We start from the raw sequence: 18146 nt of genomic DNA, 5'->3' as shown, positions 1-18146 counted from the left end.
TTCAAAGTTACCATAAGTGGTATATTTGTTGCTCTATTTAAGTTTCTATAGGTGTTCCCCGTCTGGGGCCATGAAGGAAATGGATTGAAATCCAGGGTCTCACAGGAGGAGACCACCCCACTCCTGTCACTGCTCTGTCCTACCTCCAAATGCAAACACGCTGTCCTCTGAGGGGCAGACCCTCACCCTGATGGCTGCTGGCCCATCTCTGGAGGCCTGTCTCCTGATCAAGGACTTGGGTGCACATTCTTCCTCTCAAACTAATTTCTGATGTTTAGCTGGTCCCGTTTCATCTAGATTTGTTTTTGCTTTCTTAGAAATTAACCCATCATTCACTTCAAAGAAATACATTTAAATATATCTTTTTTCCTGGTGAATTTTTTCAGTTGTATAAATAGAACACAAATATATTTTCTCTGTAAAAAAAATTCTGTAGAAGACCAAAATAAGCCACCTCAAAATATTCTTCTTTGGCATGTTTCAAGATGGCTATTCACAGAAACTGCAGACACAGGAATAGCTCTGAAAAGCTGTCTTTTTGTAAAAGAAATTTGCAACCCTCTCCACAGGTAGTCAAAGGGAGGCTCTCCGTGGTCTCGCCATCTGCTGTCTAGATCTAGGAAAGACCCGTGAACACCTCACCAAGAACCTCACCTGTTCTTTCTTTGTTTTCTTTTCTTTTTGAGATGGGGTCTCACTTTGTGAGTCAGGCTAACCCCCAACTCCTGGGCTCAAGGGATCCTGCCACCGCAGCCTCCAGCACACCCAGTTCACCCGTCTTCCGAAGGCTGCTGACTAAGAGCTGAACTGTTCAGGACTAGAGGCTTCCCCTTGAGAACCCCCCCGCCCCCCAGTATACGACCCACCACCACCTGCCCCACTCCAAGTCCCTGCTGCTTTCCATAGCCTCACAGTGGTATAAAAACGTCAATCATCTGTGTCTTCTCTGAGTGTCACATTTTGTGAAGCTCCCACATGTATAAATGTGCTATTGGTCCAGTCAATCTATCCACTCTCACTTTGCCCCAGAGACTCAACAATGGAAACTTCAGGAAGCAGAAAGGAGGAGGAAAGTTTCATCTGCCCTACAACTCAAGCAAGCAATGTGGACAAAGGCGCCCTAGGCCCACCCCCTTCTCTCCCATCCCACCGGACCTCCTGGTGAGCAGAGTGGCCCAGTAGGTTTAAATCCTTCTGGTTTGCTTTCCCTGGGAGGAAGCCACAGTGCACAGTTGTTCCGCCATTTGCATATCCCACCCAACAGGTATGGCTGGAGATCTGCCCACAGCGGTGCCCATCTCTCTACATTCACCATCTCTCTACATTGATGGGGCTTCCATATTTTTGCTTTCAGAGACCAAGCTCCAGTGCACACCTTTGTCAGTACCATGTGGCGTGCAATCCTTAAGATGGCTGCCTACACAAGGCTCTGCTGAAGAGGGGAGTGAAAATTTGCACATGAATGGCTTTCAGAAAACCCATTTCCATCCCGCCAGTAGAGGGATGAGCCCCGGGGAGCATCCCAGAGCATCGGGCTCCCCAGTACTAGGGGCCCTGACTCTACAATCGCCTTTAGCCATCAACTTTCTGCCTGATAAGTGGAGATCACACTTGAGTTTCGGGGTTACTTGCCCAGGAGGTTGGAAATCTTTCTATGGATACACTGCCTGCCTGTTTATAGCTTTTCCCATCTAAATAACTGGATTTTTCTACTTATTTTTTGGAGTCTCTCTCTTTTAATCCTGCTAATCCTTTGTCTCTAATATTTGTAGCAAACATTTTCCTCAAGATACTGTTTCTGCTTGTTTTTATAACTTTGATGAGGACACCTTTTTCTTTTCTTCTTCTTCTTTTTTTTCTTTTTCCTTTTTACAGATTCATGCCTAATGGTCAACTGGACCGTGGCCTCCAGCCCTGCCTGAGGAGAGGGGTCTTCATTCTGCCTCTCGGGAGCAAGCAGCAAGGACCAAGAACTGGTCACCTCTTATCTTTCTTTCCAGTTTCGGATGAGCCATGGTGGGAACAGGTCCTGCCCGCCTCCTGATTCAGTGCTAAATCAGCAGTTCAGCTGATGGGCACATGATCTGAAATCCTTATTCTTCAAATCGAAATTCGGGGTGGGAAACGCCTTCGGGGAGGGGCAGGGTGGGGGGGTTCCCCTCCACCTCAGTGTACAAGTCTGCTCTCCTCTCCCTCTGGGCCCTTGCGACGTTGGCCAGCTCATCCCCCTCCTTGGGCTTATTAATTTCCTCTTCCACCCCAAGACCCTGTACCTGAGGACGAGAACGGAGGCCAGGGGAGAGCTGCTGGTCGAACAACTTCTGCAGAGACTCCAGGGACGGGAGCGTCCGGACAACTTCGCTGGAGGCCAGGGGAGGGGTGAAGAACAGGGTTAGTGGGCACCGAGGAGGTGCGTCCGAGACGGCTCAGGCTCTGCTGGAGACCCGGTCCCACTCGGCCTGGCAAAGGCCGGTGATCCTTCCCCAGGGACAAGCCCAGGCAAAGATCAATCCGCCAGCCCGGGCCGGCCCGTCGGCCCAGACCCCCTCCCTTCCCGCTCCGCGTCAAACTGGAGCCCCACTGTGTGCAGAACCGAGTTCACCTGGGTTTCGTCTCAGCCGCGTGAGAGCACGCAGCCTGTAGGGAACTCCAGTCCAGACCCAAACTACTTTAAAATCACGTAGGAATCCTGGGTTCCCGGTCTAACTCACAGGAGTCACACACACACACACACACACACACACACACACACACACACACAAACCCCCTGTTAAAAATGCAAATTTCTGGGCTCCAAGCTGATTTGGTCCGGAATCTGCATTTTAAATACCAGGGCTTCCTGGTGCTGGGGACTGGTGGATTCTGATGCAAATCCCTTTTCTAGCAGCTTCGAGGGAGACCAGAGGGATTTTTCCATTGTCAGATCCAGAGACAAATCTAATACTAGGACTTTATCGTTTCTTTGTTCCCTTCCCATCTCTTCCTATTGTTTTCACGTTTTAAGCATGGTGAGCAGACAATTTTGAGTTTGATTTTTCACTTATTTCATCAAAAACTGTTCATGTTTGTACATGTTTAACATCCTAATGGTTTCAAAATAGTCTATCAAGTAAATGTGCCAAAGTCAGTTGTTAGATATTTGGGTTACTCTGAGATCTTTGCTATTATAAATAAAGGCTGCTCTGAACAGCTTTGTTCATATAGCTTTTCTGTTCTTATTTCCATTTACAGAATTAGAAGAAACAGGGATCCTGGCTCCTGGTCAGTTTTGCTAAGCCCTTGAGTGAGGGTCTCCAGCTCTGTTCAGGCCTGCTTGGCCAATATCGCCTCTGCATTCTTTTTTACTACTTTTTTCTCTTTCTCCTTTTTAACCTGCCTGACATTGTACTTTAATATTAATGAATATAGCATGCCAATGCCCTGGGGTGGATCCCCAGCATTACCAAAACAATGGACTTGCATACCTTCTATTTCTAATGCTTCTGCTGTATTTTTCTGGTTGACGTCTACTACATTTCTCTTTACATAAACTGTTTAGGGATGGGGCTGTAACTCAGTGGCAGAGTACTTGCCTGCATGTGTGGGAACTGTGTCTTTAGCATTGCATGAAAATAAATAAAATATTAAAGGCATGCTTTTCATACACAACTACCAAAAAATCAAAAACAAAAACAAAAACAAACAAAAAACCTTGTTTATCCCCTTTGACAATTTTCTGTTGAGAATTTTGTTAGTATTTTTATATATTGCTGTAAAATTTACATTTTGCTTTGCTTCTTAATTTAATCTGTGTTGTACTTATCCCTGTTGTTATGTTATTTTCATCCTAGATAGTATGGATTTCATTGTAAAGTTATTTGTAATTTTTATTCTAATTTGCATCTTTTCCTTGGTAATTTTGTTGCCCAAAGTGGTCAAGTGCCCCTGAGTTCAATCTTGGTACCTCCCCCCTCAAAAAAAAAAAAGATTGTTCTATGAGTTTCGTGTGTGTTGTAGGTTTAATTCCTTACCTCATCTAGAATTTTATTATCTGGAATGCAGGGAAACAGTCCCACCACGTCACTATTCATTTTGACTCAAAGTTCCATTTTATTCCCATAGTTCTTTTGGGTCAGTCGATTGCATGAGCTCTTCTGAAATGTGGTAGGATTTGCTTCCCGTCTCCATAATCCCTTCAAATAGACCCAGAACTCCCTGTGTGCTGGGCAACGTAGCATTTGAGTATTCCTGACATTTTACAGTTTCAAGGATGGTGCTCTATTTTACTGACTTTGATGGGTTTTGCCTTTGTTTGGCATCCGGGATTGAACCCAGGGGTGCCTAACCGCTGAGACCTTTTAATTTTTTCTTTTGAAACAGGGTCTCACTAAGTTGTAGAGGCTGGCCTTGAACTTGAGACCCTTCTATCTCAGCTTCCTGAGTTGCTGGGATTACTGGTGTGCACACCAAGCCCAGCCTACTTTACTGACTTTGAAATGGTCATCCAAGGGCTGGGTGCAGCTCAATAAGACAGCACTTTGCTACCATCCTACCTGCACAGGCCCTGGGTTTCATCCCCAGCACCAACAAAGTAGAAAAAAGAAAAAGAGGAAGAAGAAAATGATGGTCAGGATTCCTTTAGGGACTCACGATGGAGGGAAGGTGTGCCAGGGAGAAGCCCTGCAGCAGGGGTCTGGTTACCATCACCCCTTCCCCAGGGGCTCTATCCCTGCTCAGACACAGTGGTACTGTTTGTTGTTGTTTTTTGTTTTTTTTTTTAATATTTATTTTTTAGTTGTAGTTGGACAGAATACCTTTATTTTATTTATTTTTATATGGTGCTGAGGACCAAACCCAGGGCCTCACATGTACTCTACTGTTGAGCCACAACCCAGCGCAGTGCAGTGGTACTGTTTTAAGTGACCATTTCATCAAAGAATTCTGGGCTAAAACATTTTTTTTTGAGAATTTTTAATATTTATTTCTTAGTTCTCGGTGGACACAACATCTTTGTTGGTATGTGGTGCTGAGGATCGAACCCGGGCCGCACGCATGCCAGGCGAGCGCGCTACCGCTTGAGCCACATCCCCAGCCCTAAAACATTTTTTTAAAGCACTACTTCAGAACAAGTTTTAACATTATCTAGATCTTTTTCTCCTTTTTCAAAACACTATCCAAAAAGCACAAATAATACAAACTGAATCTTTGGAATGTTCTAAGAATAGTGCTGTTTTCCTCGTATTTCTAACTGCTTTAAATTTTGAAAAAATCTGAATGGCTCCCAGACCCATTTGGCAGTATTATTTGGGGTCAGAATGATCAATGACACTCAGGGACTTTAACAGGAATGGCACAGAGATGGAACTTTGGACCCGATGGTGATAGAAATGAAATCAGGACAAGAAAAGCAAACACAGGAGAATAAGGCTTTAACTGGGCAGTCTGACCTTGGGGAGAAGGGAGAGGGCAACGGGGAGGGGTGGTCAGTCTGCCCCTTCCCCCAGCATAGGAGGAGGCCAGCTTTTCACCTCATAGCTGAGGTGGGGGAAGACCCTGGGGACTTCTGTGATCCTACGCCAGGATCTGGGTCTCCAGGGTCAATTTGATTCTGAACAGGAAGGTGAGAGACAGTGATTTCCTTATGCCACCAGGTGGAGGACAGAAAAGGCTTCTAGGAACAGCTGTGGGTTCTGTCCCCAGAGCTTATCCACTCTATGGTCCCTGTGGTGGCCCCTGTGTGTCTCAGGAAGACTTAAGAACTGACCTTATCCTGTGAAGGATTTGCCCAGGGGAGTGACTGTTAGCTGGTCCCCAGAAAGCTTGCCAGGGCCTCTGGGCAGGACCTCAGCCCCCTGCAGAGGGACGGCTGGCTGCCCCCTTGTCTCTGTGAGTTGGTTAATTTCCCCCAGATTCCTATTCAATTTCAGTGATGACCCCAGAACTCCAGACCCCAAAGGATGTGTGGATGCTTCATATCCCCTTTGTTTTTCCTTCTTTGAATTTTTTTTGTTCCTTTTTTTTTTTTTATCTTGCTTTAGCAAAAATCTGTCATGCAGTATTAAATAATCAGGCGAGAAACAGCGGAAACAGCATCTCCTGTCTTTTGTTCAGGTGTTTAATGGAATCACTTAATGGCTCCCTGTCAAGTGTAATCGATTTTGCGTTGACACATGTTGCTTTCTTAAAGCAGTATCCTTCTACTCCCTTTTTTGAATTTTAAAACGAGGAATGAATTTAAAATGTTAGTTATTGGGACATCTATGCACATGATTCCTTCAGGTTTTAGTCTAAATCCCAGTGTTTTCTGCGTGTCCCCTGGTCTTGCGGCTCAGACTCCCGTGTGTTGAATGAAGGTCTGAACGTGCCTGTGTCTGGACATTCTGGGCTTAGAATGTCATGGAATTACATCTGCAGGGATGGCAGTGGGGAGGGGAAGCACAATTTTGTTTTCACTTAAGTTTTTTTTTCTTTTCTTTTCTTTTTTGACCCATGTTTGAACCCTGGTTGGGGCACTTTATCTCTGAGCCATACCCTCCGCCCTTTTTCTTATTTTAATTTAGAGGTGGGGTCTTGCTGAGTTGCTTAGGGCCTTGCTAAATTGCTGCAGCTGGCTTTGAACTTGTGATCCTCCTGCCTCAGCCTCCTGAGCTGCTGGCATTACAGGCGGGTACCAATACACCCAGCAATACCTAAGATTTCTGATGTTCTGCCCCTCGGCTAACCTTGTCTCCAGGCCAGGCTGTTGCTTGACCTACCAAAGGGAAGAAGGGGTCGCAGCGCCACTAATCCTAACTTGAGGTGAAGTGTCCAGCATGGAGATGAGAAGCTGGCGATGCTGAAGGAAGCTCTTCGTCCTGCCACAAGGTACCAGAGAATGGGCAGGGAGGGGAAGCTGCCGTCCCCACAGTGCTACCTGGGGAAGTGCAGCATGCACTGATGGGGCTAGGTGCCAATGCCCCCAAGGATCTGGGGGAGGCCTGATAGAAATTTTGAACTGTATTTACTCCTCCACACCGACACAGCCAAGGTCAGGAGCTCTGCCAAAGCAGAAATAAAAGCTTGTTATCAGCCATTACGAAACCTGTTTTTTTTAAAAAGAAGGTGCCATTCAGAAGCATTTACACAAGTAATGATGATTTATAAACACACCATCACGTGGAACACAATCTGCCATGGAAACGTAGAAAAATGACGTTTCTGTTTGGCTGTGGAATGACATTTGTTGAAGGCCAGTTTGTTGAAATGAAGCTTGACTGGCCCATTTGATGACGGCTCAATTTGTCAAAGAAATTATTTGTCACATGTACCAAATATACTGATTGTGCTTTTAGGAGCCAAACTTGGTTACGATGACGAAAGAGTCTTTCCTGTACATCAACTAAGCTAAAATAGACACGGCGGCGAGGAACTAACAAGAGAAGCTTGACACTGCTGTAGGTGTAATAAAACAAAAGAGCACGATCCAGGATCGCTCATCCACAGAAATGACAATTTTTCCCAACCGAAATGCTGACCTTTCGTTTGTGACAGGTTTGTTTGGGCTCCTTGTGACTGGGTGTGTGTACCAGGGATTGAACCCAGGGGCACTTTACCACTCAGCCACATCCCCTGCCCTTTTTATATTAGGGTCAGGGTTTGCCTACATCGCTGAGGCTAGCCTTGAGCTTTTCATCCTCCTGCTCAGCCTCCCGGGTTGTTAGGGTGGCTGGCCTGCACCACCACTCCCATCCTCCTGGACACTTCCTACAGATCACCCCAAGCTTTAGCCTTTTAAGCTATTCTTTGCTAATTCATCTGATGACATATCGGCCTTACTTTTGCACTTCTAGCAATTAAAATGTGATTGAACTTGAGGTTCAGTTTAAGGTTAATAAAATAAAAAGTGTAAAATCAAGAGAATCTTTACAAAATCAGAATTTTTACCATTGGTTGTTTAATGAATTTAATATTGGAAAATTGAACTTTTTAGTGAATCAGTTCACTTTGAAAAACAGCCATCACTGGAAATTTTGGGCTGTCACCACCAACCCAGAAGATAAGCTGGTACCCTTAGGTACCTGTCAATGTGCTGGCTTCCGTAGGAGGAATGGGAGCCAAAAGCTAAAGGCTGGATTCTGACCAAGTCACCTCTGTCTCTCCCCACTTCCAGAGCTACTGACTTCAAATGAACGTGGTTTTGTTTTTGGCCCTGGGGATTGAACTGAAGGGTGCTTAACCCCTGAGCCACATCCCCAGCCCTTTTAATTTTTTAATTTGAGACAGGGATCCACTAAGTTGCTTAGTGGCTTGCTAAATTGCTGAGGCTGGCCTCAAACTTGAGATCCTCCTGCCTCAGCCTCCTGAATTGCTGGGATTATAGGTGTGCCCCACCACGCCCGTCTCAAATAAACTCTAGTTTAAAAACAAGACAGGCTGAGGCTGCTCCTCAGTGGTGGAGCATTTGCTCAGGTTCCATCCCAGCACCAGGAAACACACACACACACACACACACACACACACACACACACACACACACTACAGCTCAGATTCTATGAAAACAACCACAAAGCTCTATCTGCTTCTCACACTGGGACAGCCCCACCCTGCAGGCTCCCCCCAGGGCATCTTCTGCGTTGCTCTCACCACCCCTCCCGCCTCAGGGGCTGCCATTACCCATAGAGTTCCTTGCAGAGCAGCGAGGTCAGTTTCTTCAGGTGGGGGAGGCTGCTGGAGCCTGTCTTCACGAAGTCAGAGTCCAGGGTGAGCTGAGTGCTCAGATAATCTTGGATGGCTTTCAGATGCTCCTCGGGAAGCCTGGAGAGGAAAAAGCAAAATAGAAGCAGTCACAGCAAGGACCACGATGAGCTGAGGTTCCTTGGTCCCAGGCTGAGACGTGGCCCTGGCGGAGAATGTGTGCAAACCTGTGCAAAGGCCCCTTGGCCTCACTGCAGAGGAGGCCCAGGTAAGAGGAGGCAAAGGGGTCCAGCAAGAGCAGGTATCTGTCTTGAGGCTTGGGAAGTAGCTGTCCTTTAAAAAGAAGACAGGTGGGGTATATCCTGCAATCTCCCCGCCTCTCTACTCACAGGGCAAGAATCAGAGGGCTGGAAGTCAGACATGGCGAGGGGCCGGGTCTGGCATGCACACTGGAGAGCTTGGAGTTACCCCAGGCTCCTGGAGAAGTCTGAGTGATGACAGGGCTGGGCATATAGGTGGCAGAAAGGCTGTCCAGGTGTCCTGGCTTTGCTCTCCCTTGTAGGGTCCCAGTTTCTTCAGTTTAAAAAGTGCACGGGGACTGGGCACAGTGGTGCACTCCTGTAATCCCAGCAATGTGGGAAGCTGAGGCAGGAGGATCACAAATTCAAAGCCAGCCTCAGCAATTAACAATAAAAAGGGCTGGGGATGGGGTTCAGTGGATTCAATCTTTAGTACCTGCCTCCCACAAAAAAAGTGAATGGGCCGGGCACAGTGGCACATGCCAATAACCCCAGAGACTAGGGAAGCTGAGTCAGGAGAATTGCAAATTTGAGGCCAGCCTCAGCAACTTAGTGAGACCCTGTCTCAAAATAAAAAAATAAAAAGGACTGGAGATGTAAGAAAAAGAAGACAGGCATAAAGATATAGATTATGTTTATCCAAAAAGGTTAATTTTGCTTGGAAATGTTGTAGTAATTAACCTGTTACCTATGACCTAACTGATGAGATCTGATTGATTTGCACAAAAGAGCCCAGATAGTCCTGTAATTGAGAGTCATCTAAAGGCGGTCCTCTGTGTAAAAAGGAACTTGGCCACCAAAGTAGATGAGTTCTAAAGCAGACACAGCATCTGAGTTCTAAGGCTTAAAGTGAGGGCTGACGGAGGGCACCCTGCTGCCTCTCCCAGTCCCTCTGTCCCTCCCATGATTCCTTTGCTCTGTCCCATCTCCACACCTGAGTTGGCTGAGAAGCAAACCCAGGCAGAGACCCCTCCCCTGCCCTGCCCTGCTCCTCTGCTCCTGCAGGGAGACCAAGGGGGCGACCTGGGCACACGTGTGCAAGTGTCCTGAAGGACCATGGCCCAGCAGGTGCCTTCAGCCCACTCCCCACCTCAAGGCCTTCCTGACAGCTGGGCCTCACGCCCTGCTTAGCCGGGCAGAACCCCTGCACCTGCACCCGCTCCCAGCAGTAGGAGTCAACAGGAGTGGGGAGTGTTGAGGGCACCTGGAGGGCGTCCCTGAACTCCAAGGAATTCACTGCATTTAACATCTTGACACGGGAAAATAGAAACCCCAGGAACAAGACAAGAGGGTCTCCATGGAACTTTTAACAGTCATTTAGACGTATGTATTGGGAAAATCATGACCAGTTATCAACCGTTAAAACTCCGACTATTCATCTCTTTGGTAAATAGCACAGGAACTCAAGGATCATGCACCAAATGCCATCGTGTGGGCCTAGAAAAGAGCCCACGGGTGTGTCCAGGAGGGAGGAAGGACAACAGGCATCTTAGCGGCCAGTGGCTGGTATTGTACCCCCAGGTGCTTCCTTTGTGTTTTGCCAAATCAGAGGGCAGGGGTGCAGCCCTGGCAGCTTCGTTTGGGAGTGGGGGTAGCTTTTCTCATAGAGAACAACAACAACAACAAAATGCTTTTGAGTAACTAATTCATAGGAGACAGGGTACACTGACTTATTAATTCATCCAACATATCGGCCACAGGCTAGACCACAGGCTAGGCCCTGGGGGCATAAGGGGCCCTTTGTGTAGCTTCCTTCCTGTTACAGCCCTCCTCAGGCCTGTGTGAAGAGGCAAAGCCTCTGATGTGTAAGTCATGACTCCTTTCAGGAGGTACCTTCATCTCCTTCCCGGCCCCAGACCTGTAACTAGGGTGGAGAACCACCATTATCCAGCCGGGAGGGGAGGTTCGGGCCTCACCAGAGAGGCTGAGGGAACCAGCCAGCAGGAGCTGGGGCAGTCCCTTGGGACCAGATGCCATTCACACTCTGGACCATACCACGGAGCAATGTCAGAGAGACTGCACTTCATTTCTCCACCTCAAAGGAAGGAGTGCTGGGACTGCCTGCACTGCCCGCACCACACCTGACTAGCGCTCTGACCCGTTCAGGGTGCCGTGGAAGGCGGCCCGCTCCATGCGCCCCACAGCAGGAGACAGCTGTCTAGCAGGTCCAGGCTGGGTACGGGCAGTTCCCCTGCTGGGGAACCCAGACACCCCAGGGTAGTAGAGGTGTTTATGGTAGGAGAAGATGCCATGGTGGTTTCTGGAAGTCTCATGAGGGACTCAGAGCACAGGCCTCCAGAGTTCTGGGGTGTGTCTGCAGTAGAGAACCCACCACGCCTTCCACACCAGAGCCTGGGGAGTCAGGCATCTGGCCATGGATACCACACCGCCAGAGCTGCCCACATACGCTGGCACCCTCAGGTCCACTGTTGGGAGGGTAAGCTCAACAGTGACCTGTTCTAAGATGGCAGTGGGACCTCAGGGAGGCAGGCAACCCAGACCCTCAGCAGGTCCACGTCTGCTGCACCAGAGTCCTGCTTATGAGGTCATCTTATGCTGTGAGCTCAGGACAGTCCTTCATGGCCAGCCAACAAGGCCTCAGACGAGGGGACGCCTAGGAGCTGGTGGTCTGAGAGCTGAGGGAAGGTTTTCCAGGCAGAGAGAACAGCACCCTGAGCCCCCTGTGGTGGGGTTGAGTTTGGCCGGCTGGTGACGAGTGAGGAACCCCTTCCATTTCCCTTCCCTTCCTCTCCCCGACCTCCATCCTCCTGTGCTCAGGGGAGCAGGGATGGCTGGACAAGTCCAGGGCTCTCTTGGCCCTGGTCCATGCTGGGTGAGCACCGGTAGGAGGGAGAGAGGGCAAGAGGGATGAGGCAGGTGCCAGGTCTGGCTGCTCAGGCCCTGGCATTTGGGATCACACGACCACACCCTGCTCTCCCCGTTGATTCCTGCAGATCTATCGGCACTCCGTAAACAGTCTCTGTGTAAACCCTCCTGGGAGCTCCCAGTTTAAATGAGCTCAGGAGCCTGCTGTGTCCTTTTAGGTGCAGAGGACCCCATCCTGGAACTCAGGGACAGGGTGGTCACAGGTAGAATGTGAGCCTCAGGAAGAGCAGGGATCCTCAGCAGACTGCATGGGAATGCAGGGCCGGGTCAGGGCTCCCTCAGCCCTGAGTGGCCAGCTCCTCCCATGTGTGGCCCTGAGCATCCACTCAGCCCCTGGAGATGACCAACTACTTCAGCCAGACCCGAGGCTCAAGTCAACAGCCTCAAGAGCAGCAAGCGCCCAAGGCAGGGAGCTGCCGTATTTGTGTCTGCATGTGTTTCCGACCCCGGGGCAAACTCACATACCCCCGACTCACATACCCAGGATCATGGCATCCCCTGTTTCTAGCTCTGGGTGCCCATTCCCTCTCCAGGCTCTTTTATGAATGTCACCACTTTGTCTTGTGCCCCCTAATGGGCCAATAATTCTGTGGTGCCCTCCTGGGGCCTGAAGGGTATCCCTATGTGGCATGAGAGCAGGGACAGTCACTCTGGGCCCTGGAGCAAAACTTTCTGAGACTCAGGTGTACTCTGTGGAAGGGAACCGTCCCTCTGCGTCTGATTGTTGTGAGAATCCGTGGAATAAGCAGGTGTGCCTCCTGGGGTGACTGGCACTTGGGATGGCTTTAAGAACGCTGGCAGTTGTGGGTGGTGAGCTGCTGTCTGCCCGGAGAATAGCAATGACCTCCTAATGATACAAGTGACTTTGCGTTCACCAAGGGAATGACTCAGACTCCTCAGAGGATCCAACATTGAGCAACATAAAAACATTCCAAAACTTTTAAAGTAAGCAACGAGCTAGAAGATAGATATTTTACCCCCCTCAGGATGATGGAGAAAGGGCTATTATATAAGGCGGTCCTAAAACTTGATGACAAAAACAGTAAGATCTTGATAGAAAAGCAGGCAAAGAACAAGAGTCTTGAGGGAGAAATAATCTTGTCTAAAAACATAAAAATTGGTTTTTGGCCAGGCATGGCCGTGCACGTCTGTAATCCCAGCGGCTCAGGAGGCTGAGGTGGGAGGATCATGAGTTCAAAGCCAGCCTCAGCAAAAGCAAGGCACTAAGCAACTCAGTGAGACCCTGTCTCTAAATAAAATACAGAATAGGGCTGGGGAGGTGGCTCAGTGGTTGAATGCCCCTGAGTTCAATCCCTGGTACTCCACCCTCCCCCCCCCCCCAAAATTGTTTTTTGACCTTGCTATTAATGAATCATATGTACACAGACGTGGATGGCCAGAGAGAGGTCATCATTCTGGGACTGGCATGCTCCCCAGAGTCCCAGCTGAGTGCTGGATGCACCACAACTGGCCTCCGAAGGGCCCTGCCAGGTGGACACTCACCCGCTGGTGTCCATGCTCTGCAGCCGCTGGAACAGTGTCTCGGAGAGGCTGGGCCGGCTGACCTCGGCTGCTCTGGGATTCTCAGCTGCTGGAGGAAGCTCCTTGGCCTCACAGGGCCCAGACAGAGGGATGTTTCTTGGTGGCAATTCGGGTGGAGACATGACGCTTTCTACCAAGAGAAGAGCAGTGTCATTGGTGAGGACGCTGTGCACGCAGACCCGCCCCCATACCTCACCACAGCCCTGTGAGGTCTGGGCCATCCAGTACCAGGTCCCCGCCTGTGCCCCATGGCTCTTCCGCCTCCTCAATTCCTCAGACTCCCTCAGAGCTTCCTGCAGCAGACTTGGCTTTCATGATCTTTGGACCAGGCCTCGTCTGTCCCACTGTGAACTCAGCCAGCACCTGCCAGGTGCAGGGGGCAGGTGGCCTGCAGGACTGCTGGCTGGGACACACTAAGCCAGGCAGGTTAGCAGCACAGAACCTCTTTACAGGGGCTGGGGCAAGTGCCTTGGGCCAGGCAGAGGACAGTCCCCAGAATGAGGCCAGAGCACAAGATGGACCCAGGATGGGGAGGCAGTCAGGCCCCACCAACCGCTCTTCTCTCTCCCCTGACCCCTCTCTCTGCACTTTCCTTTCTGCCCTCCCTCGTCTCTTTCCCCGGACCCTTGGAGATGCATTGAGAAAGTGACAGGGTGCCCTCGCTCAAAGACCTGAAAAGCTGAAGCAATCGCTTGGAGTTGGCCCGAGAGCAGAGACTCTTGCCCACCTTCTGTAGAATCCCCTTTCTTCACTTACCACAAACACACAAAGGTCATTGAGCCCCCCAGGCCCAGGAGCCTGGTCAAGCACCGTCCTACACATAATGGCCACCTCCACCCTCCAGCCGCAGCACTGCAGAGGGACACTCTCCTTAATGGGTGGCACTTCATTTCCTGTCCCTCTGGAGTTCTAAAGGTGGCTGTGAGTCTGTTTTGAGCATTGGGGACCGGCAGCACCTTGAGAAGACCTGAGCCAAGTGGGACCCTGTGGGCTGGGGTGCACACTGCTCTCGTCCCATCCGCCAGTGGGTGGCCTCGACTGGGGAAGTGAAGCCAGGGTCATGGGACTGGGCTTCTCTTTCCAGCCCTCACAGGAAGCGTATCAGGGTCTTTGTCCAGACAGCATCCTAGAGGGCCACAGTGGGGGTGGGTGGCCTGTGGGAAGTGAGATGGTGGCATATAGAGGGCACTGCTGCAGGACAGCTTCCCAGAGGTCAAGGCTGTGCTCTGGCCTTGGGACCCTGGTGGCCATGGACTCTGACTATGCCGAAGATGGACCTTGCTTATCCCCAAAGGCACCTCTTCCTGGGACCAGGGTGGGGGAGAGGGACATGGCCTGCCTGGGTCCCCTTCAGCCTCCGTGGAGTTGTGGTCCTTTAGGAAAGGCCTTGCCTGGCCCCTGCTGTCCCTAACAAGGCCAGCAAGGTGGCTCTGCAGCCGATGAGCTGTGCCCCCACTAAGAGGGAGTCTCCAGGTGGTGGGAAGAAAAGCGGGCATGGAGACCCACAAGCCAGCCCATAGGAGAAGGACAGAAAGGGCGGCCAGCTTGAGCTGACGGCAGCCCACAGGGACAGGCGGGGGTCAGGCCAGGGACGTCAGCGATTCTGGTCTAATCGCTCCCTCAGGGAAAAGCTAACTAGCTAAAGGGCTCAGGTGGGTGACTTCTGGTTTCTTTTTAGAAAATGCACCTTAGGGAAGAGAAAAAGCCTGCCCCACAGTGAGCTGACTTCCTGACAGACTTCGTTTCCATGGGACTTGCCCTGTTGGCTTTGTCCCCACACCATGCAGGAGGCAGCCCTGAGGCTTTTAGGGACCTGTCTTTGTTTTTTTGTTTTCCTACAGGTTTTAAGTGCTGTCCTCCCGCCCTCCACACACTTTTAATGATGTAAATAAATATCTTTATTATCCTTCCAGTTTGGTGCAAGGATCGCCCTTCCTCGTGGTGAAATTATAATGATGAAAATGGTGGTAGCTGCATTTACTGAATGCTTGCTGTGTACCGGGCTCTGAACACTACATTCATGGACTCATTTGGTCCCTGTGACGCTCTGAGAGGTATATACAGCACTATTTTTAACTGACTCTCCTTTTTGTTGTTGTTGTTCTTTTGTTTTTCTGGTGCTAGAGATTCAATTTAAGGGCCCTCAATCCCTGACCTACACTCCAAGCCTTTTCTTAGTTTTTTAAATTTGAGGCAGGTCTCTCTGAGTTGCTGAGGCGGCCTTAAAGTTGTTATTATCCTCCTGCCTCAGCCCCTGAATCACTGTGGTCACGGGTGTGTGGTACCATGCCCAGTCTTTGCTGTCTCTATGACAAGAAACTGGAGGTTCAGAGAGGTTAAGTAACTTACCTAGGGCCATAGAGATGATGAGCCGGGGAGGAATTCCACTCCATGTCTGCCTGACTCCAGAGCCTGTGTGCCTGGCCTGACCTTAACCATCAGGCCACACTCTCTCCTTCTCCTATGGGACACTTTAATCTACAGCCCTTGTGGGGCCTGGAGGGCAGAATCCCGAGGGCACCTCCCAGCCTCTGGCCGTCCTGTCCACCCCTTCCTACCTGTGTCCTCCTCCGGGTCGTCGACGGCGTCCTCCTCCTCCAGGGGCACTGGGTACTGCAGGTGTGTCACCAGTCCCATGTTCTCCTTCCTGTAGAACTCGATGAGCTGGTCCAGCTTAGTGAAGAGTCTCATGGGGACGCCTTCCGTTGCCTGAGCCAGAACCCCCAAAGAGAGGCACATGCTAAGGGACCAGAATGTCACCCAACCACAAAGGCCACCTGCAGCGGAGACCCGTGAGGCCAAGGGAGTGACTGCGATCCAGAAAAAGCCTCAGACTCCTACGCCTACACCCTCACATCCTGTGACCCGCCGCTCTCAAGGGCTCTTGCAAGGGCCACCGAGGGTCCTCTTGAAAGGCTTCTTTTCTTTCAGCCTCAAGCTTTTATTTTTAAAAGTATTTTGCTATCCAAGTAGTACATTTTCACTATGGCAAAACTAGAAAACACAGGCTTTCTTAAACAAAAGAAAGTGCCTATAATCCCACAAGCCTAAGAGATTTATTTTCAATAGTTTAGAATGTATTTTTCTAGAGCGTGTGTGTATGTGTGCGTGTTTGTGTGTGTTCATTCCCCCACAGAGATAATTTAAAGATTTTTTTAATTAAAAATTTTTTTTTAATTTCCGTTTCTTTTTGGTGTTGAGGATTGAGCTCAGGACGTTGTATGTACAAAATTCATGATTTACCACTGAGCTACATCCCCAGCACCAAAGGTCATTTTTTAAAAAATATTTTTATTAGTTGTTGATGGACTTTATTTTATTTACTTGTTTTTATGTGGTGCTGAGAATTAAACCCAGTGCCTCACACATGCCAGGCAAGCACTGTACCACTGAGCACAACCCCAGCCCCCCGAAAGGTCATTTTTTTTAAATTTAGTTTTTAATGTTTTTGTGGTGCTGGGGATCAAACCCAGGGCCTTGCACATGCTACACTAGTGCTCTACCACTGAGTTACATCCTCAGCCACAGGTGTGTATGTGTGTGTGTGTTTGTTTATTTATTTTTTCATACCAAGGATCAAAGCCAGGGTCTCCTGCGTGCTGGGCCGATGCTCTACCACTGAGTTACATCTCCAGCTCTTTTTATTTATATTTATTTATTTTGATATTGGAGATTGAACCCAGAGGCACTTTACCACTGAGCTCCGTCCCTCGCTTTTTTGTTTTATTTTCAGATAGGATCTCACAAAGTTCCTAGGCTGGCCTGGAACTTGCACCTCCTGCCTCAGCCTCCTGAGTTGCTGGGATTGCAGGCTTGTACCACTGTGCCTGGCTTTTGCAATGACTTTCATGTCCACTTTGGATTTGGAGGTCAGGGGCCCACTGCTCCCCTGGGGGCCGTCAGCTACCTTCTTGCTGAGGGGGATGAGACCCACCACTTGTAGAAAAAGAGCCACTGGGAAAATAGATCTGGGAGGGAAAGTCCACCTGGTGGGTGAGCAGGCTGGATCTCGACCCACCCACCTCCAGGTCAGACCCCTGTTGCTGCCAGCGTGGAGAGGCTGACTTGGAGGCAGGGGCAGTGGGCTGGCCTGAAGGTCTTCAGATCACAGGTGAGCGGGATAGACTCAGACATCCAACACCACAACAGGTGTCTGGGAAGTACTCAGACACCTCCCTGAGACTCCTGCGTGGTCCAAGCCTAGTTGTATGAGGATGCATTTTCCTTCCATGGGAGGATGCTGCTGTCATTTGCCCGGGACCTAGTCATCCATCTAGCAGTCCTGCCTCTCCACCTCTGCTCGTCTCTGCTCTCTGGTTGTCTGTCTCTCTCAAAGTGTGCCTGCATGCACGTATGCACTGCACCCCGGTGTAGTGTGTGGATGTGTGTGTGGATGTGTGTGTGTGAGTGTGTGTGGATGAGTGTGTGGATGTGTGTGGGTGTGTGGATGTGTGTGTGGGTGTGTGTGGATGTGTGTGTGTGGATGAGTGTGTGGGTGTGTGTGGATGTGTGTGTGGGTGTGTGTGGGTGTGTGTGTGTGGATGAGTGTGTGGATGTGTGTGGGTGTGTGTGGATGTGTGTGTGGGTTGTGTGGATGAGTGTGTGGATGTGTGTGTGTGTGGATGAGTGTGTGGATGTGTGTGTGTATGTGTGTGTGTATGTGTGTGTGGGTGTGTGTGGATGTGTGTGTGTGTGTGGATGTGTGTGTGGGTGTGTGTGGATGTGTGTGTGGGTGTGTATGGATGTGTTTGTGGGTGTGTGTGGATG

At 49.8% G+C, this 18146-nt stretch overlaps 1 protein-coding gene across 1 annotated transcript in view; it reads right to left on the bottom strand.

Moving 5' to 3' along the window:
* The window catches only part of INPP5D (inositol polyphosphate-5-phosphatase D), a 110075-nt gene that overhangs the window by 44790 nt on the left and 47139 nt on the right, over positions 1-18146 (bottom strand). Inside the window, exons 3-6 of the mRNA XM_081261875.1 lie at positions 15938-16088; positions 13341-13509; positions 8632-8772; positions 2274-2361 (exon numbers count right to left, since the gene is read on the bottom strand). Of these exons, the coding sequence (XP_081118001.1) occupies positions 2274-2361; positions 8632-8772; positions 13341-13509; positions 15938-16088 (549 nt within the window). The remainder of the gene's footprint in view (positions 1-2273; positions 2362-8631; positions 8773-13340; positions 13510-15937; positions 16089-18146) is intronic.

This window comes from Spermophilus citellus (genome assembly GCF_964194105.1).
Source record: "Spermophilus citellus genome assembly, chromosome: 11".
In the NCBI taxonomy this organism is placed as follows: Eukaryota; Metazoa; Chordata; class Mammalia; order Rodentia; family Sciuridae; genus Spermophilus; species Spermophilus citellus.
This window is presented reverse-complemented; position numbering and strand designations above follow the sequence as displayed.